Source organism: Prunus dulcis, chromosome 4, assembly GCF_902201215.1.
Source record: "Prunus dulcis chromosome 4, ALMONDv2, whole genome shotgun sequence".
In the NCBI taxonomy this organism is placed as follows: Eukaryota; Viridiplantae; Streptophyta; class Magnoliopsida; order Rosales; family Rosaceae; genus Prunus; species Prunus dulcis.
The window spans coordinates 18,124,611-18,130,959 of record NC_047653.1 but is presented as its reverse complement, the minus strand read 5'-3'; the positions used below and the strand labels follow the sequence as shown (position 1 = coordinate 18,130,959).

The 6,349-nt window shown below is 34.2% G+C and overlaps 1 protein-coding gene across 1 annotated transcript in view; it reads left to right on the top strand.

Moving 5' to 3' along the window:
- The window catches only part of LOC117625550 (myb-like protein F), a 2,056-nt gene extending 1,228 nt beyond the window's left edge, over positions 1–828 (top strand). The window contains exon 2 of the mRNA XM_034357092.1: positions 636–828. Within this exon, the coding sequence (XP_034212983.1) occupies positions 636–828 (193 nt within the window). The remainder of the gene's footprint in view (positions 1–635) is intronic.
- Positions 829–6,349: the final 5,521 nt, after the last annotated feature.

Here is a 6,349-nt window from a genome sequence, read left to right as displayed (position 1 = left end):
TTGTGACTCTTCCAATTCCTCCAATCCTATTCTATTCTTCTTGGTGAGTTGACAAAGCTAGTAATCATAGCCTTGCTACTTAACATGTTTTTTACTTTGACACGTAACCACATTAACAAGAACTATTTTACTAATACATATGCCCTACATTTTTATATCTTATTACATATATTATTCTATTTTATTAGAACAGTACATAAGACTATATATATATGACCAAGATAATTACTTATAAATATATAGCAATTATCTTTCATTAATTTTAAGAAGACGAACTCTCACAGAAACTAAAATCAAGTTGTTTTGAATAGAGGGAACACAAAAAACATTAGATAAATTAAAAGAGAGTTCAGAGTTGTAGAACCAGTGTGGGTGATTGCCAAGCTAGAACCGTCACCAATGAGAATATCATCTGGAACTTCATAGTCTCGACGAAGGGACAAGTTGCTGAGATCAGTGGTCACATGATGGGACCCACTAGAGTCGACCAGCCAATTTTGGTTTTGAAATTGTTGAGCAGTTGTATGGTTGGCCATATAGGTCCATAGGAAGACCGTGATGATGGGCTGTTTTGGGCTGTGTGTCCTTGTTGATCACAAAGCTGGTAGGTGATATTTGGATCTTTGGATTGAAAGGAGGGCTGGCGATTGTTGCTTCGAGACCCTTGGTAGCGATATGAGACATGACCTGAGTTGTGGTTGGAGTGGAAACTGGAGGAGTTACGAGACCCGTTTTGTAAGGGAAAATTGCAAGACCGCTGAAACTGGGAGGAGCAACGATTGGAAGTGTGACCAGATCTGTTCTGATAATTGCCACCTCTTGAGTTAGGTCGATTGGAGGAGCTTCGAGTGTAATTTTATGTGATTTGAGTTTTGTAAGAACTGGTGCTTTCTCTCTTGAGAGTTTCTTCATAATCAACAAGCTTATCGTGAAGTTCTTCAAAATTGATGGCGGTTTCTCGGGCGCGGATTGCTGGAGAAATCTCCTTGAAGTCAATACGAAGACCATTAAGAGCATAGATGGTCAAGTCACCTTCAGTTACTGGAACATCGATTAAGGCAAGCTCATCTGCCATGCTCTTCAAGAGTTGAAGATATTCATATACAGGTTTGGTGCCACATGACAGGAGAGTGAGACGCTCCTTAAGGTGCATAACTTGTGATCTGGAGTGACTGGCATAAAGCTTTGCCAATTTTTCCCAAGCATCTTTAGAAATAGCATGAAGAATCAATTTATCTTGTCGTAACCAGATGGAGTGATCACTATTTGAAACAGTTGTTCCATTTTGAACAATAGTTGCTGATGGGCATGAGGTGGAACCATTGAGATAACCAAGAAGATCATAACCAAATAATACAGAATCAAACTGAGGTTTCCAAGATGGATAATTTGAGGAAGTCAATTTTAATGGTAATTATGCAGTGGCGTTGATAGAGATGAGATTGGGTAAGTTTGGAGGAGAAGTTGGATTGATGAGTAACTGGGTCTGTGAAGACTGAGAACTTTCTTCTCCCGTGGCAGATTGCTCGTCGGAGCGTTTCTGCTCTAATACCATGAGAAGACTACAGAGGGATTGTCAAAGTGTGTATTTTCAATTGAGTTGATAAATGAATATATAGTATTATATATAGAGGCTAGGAGAACCTTTTACAGAAACAAATGAATGAATTCCTAAACACTAGGCAAAATAGAAGCAATCACAATGGTGTAAAATCAAGATCCTAAATCACTAGAAGTCAACCATATGTCAATCTGGTGTTGCTTAATTGCTCGGATCTACTTCTGGTTGAATGGCTTGATTGGATCTTATAAACCATAGGGCACCATATTTTAGTTCTTTCTTTATTCTATTTTCATTCATGTATGTTGAATCTATTTACTAATTTAATTATGTCTATCTAAACTTCTAGTTGAGGAGTAAACTCCATTGATGGATTCATTTTCTGTTTTTATTTTTTAATTCTCCTGACAATGTTTTGAATGTTTATGATTTTTGTTTCACACTATTAATGGAATTTTAATTCTTTTCACCTTTAATATCATTTATTATTGGTAGAAAGTAATATAATTTCATTCATTTATGCTTGGTACTATAGTTCTTGATTATAAATTCATTTGATCATTTGTGTCTCAATATTTATTGGATTCATTTTTTTGAGAAATTCTGGGATTGCATTCATAATTCAACCAAAAAAGCTACTAGCCACAAAGAGCCAATAACCATTTCAATAACGAAGCGATCTAACATCAAAATTAAGACAATATTCCTCCACTAACGATCACACATGATCGAAGAAACTCTGGCATTGACATCCCAGCTAAGAGTGCATACTCAGAATAACCAAAAATAGATAAAGCTTGAAAAAACCAAGTCATAATAATACAAATAAAGCTCTCACAGAAGAGAGGTAGAAAGCTCTCACAAAGGAGAAGTGAAAAACTCTCACAAATGGAGAGGTGAAAACTATATAGAAACCTCAAAGAGTATATACGATTTATTCGAAACAGAAAATCCAAATGGATTCATTAGATGCTTACAATTTATAAATAAATTTATTTGATCTTTTGTCTTTCATTATATACTTTAGAAGTGAAGGAGAATCTATCTTAGAATTATTTTCGCATGTCCTCTATCGATAAATATTGAGAAAGCAGTATATTGATTTCTAGATTGCTACTCCTAATAGGGAATTAATAAATAATTACTAGGGAAATTATGAAGTTAGTAGTGGTGGAATTTGAGACTTTAGTGTTTTCTTATATTATCTTCAGCTTATTTTCTTGTTTAGTTCTTTGCATCCTTAGTTTACATTTTCTTATATAATCAATTTTCTTCAATTTGGTTAGATTTTAATTAGTTTGGATTTAATTAATTTTTTAAAATCTTTTTCTCTACAACCCATGTGGGTTTGGCCTCGTGCTTATAAGTCTATACTTCAATAGATTCGTATGCTTGTGAGTATATTTTAAAACACAAAAAATTGGAAGGCTCAGTTTAGGGCTTGTTTATACTAGGGTGGAAGGTGGCTCATAAACTTGCTTGATCATAATCATTGGTTGAGTAAAAAAAAATTCACTAATTTGAAAGCCTTTTTCGTGTGTGGAGATAACGTCATATATAGAATCCAAAGCTTGAAGTAAAAGACGAAGCTAGAACTAAGGTTGAATAGAAGTTATAATTTAATGGTGGTTCAAGCAAGCGAGGCATAAGAACATGAAATGCTTAGAAGCAATGGCGGACCCAGGAATTTTTATAGGGCTAGGCTAAATATATTTTTTTTTTTGAGAGGAGATATATTATAAGCCTTTTTTCTCACGAAACAAAAATGTAAATAAAATTTTATAAATCAACAAAGTCACATTACAGGCAAATATAACACAAAAAAATACAAAATATAAATATCAAATCAAACACATTGTCCAACTTCAAAAAAAATATGTTCGAAGAATTTTTTTGATTTTCGCTCTCTGTGGGTGTAGCCCAATATCAGTACGATTAGAATAGGTCAAGTTGGTATAGCCTTAGCATGAGTTCTGCTTCTAATCAAATTTATATAGGTTTGGATTGATGTTTATTATTTCCTATATGCTTCAAGGGTGGGCTTATTTTAAATAAAGCTATTATTTACTTTACTTAAATTGGGCTATTATTAGTTTATTATATTTATTTAGTGTAGTAGACTAATATTTATTAGAGTAGGAATACACTTAACTATATTTAATATTTAAAAATCTTCCCCTAGGCTAGAGTTCCGCCATTGCTTAGAAGGATTGTAGAAATTATATTGGAAATGTTAAGCACTTATGACTCGGAGAATAAGATGCTACTGCCATTCAAAACTAATTATAAATATGAAAGCTCATACTGCAAATTTATGTATATGCAATTGATTTAGATGAGGATGTTAGTTTAAGAAATGTTGTATAGATGAATGGAATAGGTGTAACATCTGGCCTGAAGTTTCATTAATTTATTTATAAAATCTAGCGTGTTTTGACCATAATCTATCACTAATAAATTTTCAAACATTTAGTGGTTCTTTCACTAAGTGACAAGTAACGAGATTTTTATTTATGTCACGACGCGTAAGCTCAACCTCATAAGCACATAGTCGTAAATAATTCAGACATTGGAGTTCAAAATGAAAACGTTATGCATATTTGAGGTCTAGGGGCATTTTGGGAAGAATGAGACAAAATTGAAAACCTAAAACAAACCACAGATATGGCTTGCCACATGTCAGCTCCCAACTGTATATTGTAGGAGTTGGGACTCTTAGACTTCCTAGCTTGATTTCTCCTCCATCTGACCTTTTATTACATCACCATTTGCTGGATTCTTTGCGCCTCTGACTAGGGAACAAATTTCAGTTACCACCCATCCTCCCAACGGCCATATAAGGACAATTTTGGGTGGAAAAGCTTTAGTGCCTCGCAACCACAATCACCCAGCTTTGAGTCAGATTTCGGCCACCTCTAACCACCAAATTTGGCTAAATTTGTTGTGTTTTTTTTTTTGTTTTTTTGCCATCAACCAAGGAAAAAAGAAAACCTAGGGGACTTTACTCCTATTGGATCACTGTGTGCAGTGCAACGAAGTTGGAAAGTTCGAGGACCACTACGACTTCTATGCCATCTTTCAGCTACTTTTAGGTGATGCTCCAAGAATTGAATTTATTTAACTTTTCGTGCTCTTTCCATTGATGTAATTTCATCGAAATCAAATATCGTTTGTGATTTTAAGTGGGACCATTTGGGCCAAGTTGGCCTCACGAGTCTGGAGGCTTTTTAAGGCCCTCTTGACCTCCAAAAAAGTACATTAGACCATTTGGGCTATTTTTGGACGACTCAACTTAGGTTTCATCAGAAGACCCACCATAAGATTCCCCCTTGGAACTTGAGTTCAGTTTTGTGCATTTCCGACATCCAACATATGTCCGACCTACATTACTAAAACTCCCTTACTCTTAACTAAAAACAGCTGAAGGTTTTGACTTATGCCGAAAATTCAACAATCACCCATGTAATTGGCACATTTCACCAAAAAATTTCACCTGTAGAAAACAAAATATAACATCCAAATGTTCAACATGTAACAAAAGTTAAACATACAAACCAACCATCTGAAGTTTTCAGCATCTAACATAATAAACTCACACAAAACATCCAAAGTACCAATCGGGCCTCAGCCCTTTAAGCACAATCAATCATTACATTCCACTCTAACAGTTGATTAGAACATGCTATTTAGTGTTTAATCTTCTGGCTACACATAGGTTAAATCATAGGTTGCCAACCTACCTTCTTAATGGATCAAGCCACGCATAGTTCTTGGAGAATTTTAAACTTGAACAACTGTTGTACTAAATCTCGTTAGGCTCTTTTTAATTCTGAAACGACAAAACCTTTTCCAACTCTATAGATTGATAACACTATAACACCAAAATGCATTTTTAATGACGTGTCTAAAATACACGTCATTAAATTTTGCCATCCATGATGCGTTATGCGTCATAGATCTATGACTTTCTCCTTAATTTTTTTCTCCTCTCACTTTTTGGTCACATAATTTTACACAAAGGTGAAATGTATCTTCTTCAAGCTTTATGCAGTACGAGGATGTAGATGTGAAATTTCAATTTCATGAACTTCTAAGAATTTCCCTAAAATCAAGTGACAACAAGATGAACACCAATACTATTACAAATTCCATCACGTCAGAGATGATGTCTTCTAGAAATAAGCATCCATGCCCAAGCATATCATCTTCATCTTCTAACTCAAAGTTTCTATGTGTTTTTATATACCCTCGATTACAGACTTTCCGATGCTAATAAAAATCTTTTGAAACCTTGAGGATTCAAATAAACTAGATTACCAACATATGAAATTCAGCATTAGCTAAAAAGATTATGGATGCAAAACTATACAACTTTTAATAGAGACAAATAACTTAACACTGGAATACTACACCGATTGATCCTATAACTGATTTACCACTCTTAAACACTAGGCAGTTAAATATTAACAATCATAACTCATTCATCTTCATTTGGATATAGAACAAGACAACAAAAAATAAATTTTGGTCATACTACTTGTGTTCTTTGTTTTCCCCAAGAAGTTAAACTTTGAACTGACCAGACAGTATCATTCACGAAAAAGTAGAATGCAATACTTCGTCTTAAACATAAAAGAGTTTATCTAATACTCGGATTTTTTCAGCAACAAAACTCAAATCATGTTCTCAGCAAGAGTTGTTCACTTAATTCTAAAAGAACTAAACAATATAGACACAGCTTTGGTGAGATTTACATAAGTAAAGAAGATCATTCATGTAATTATAGAC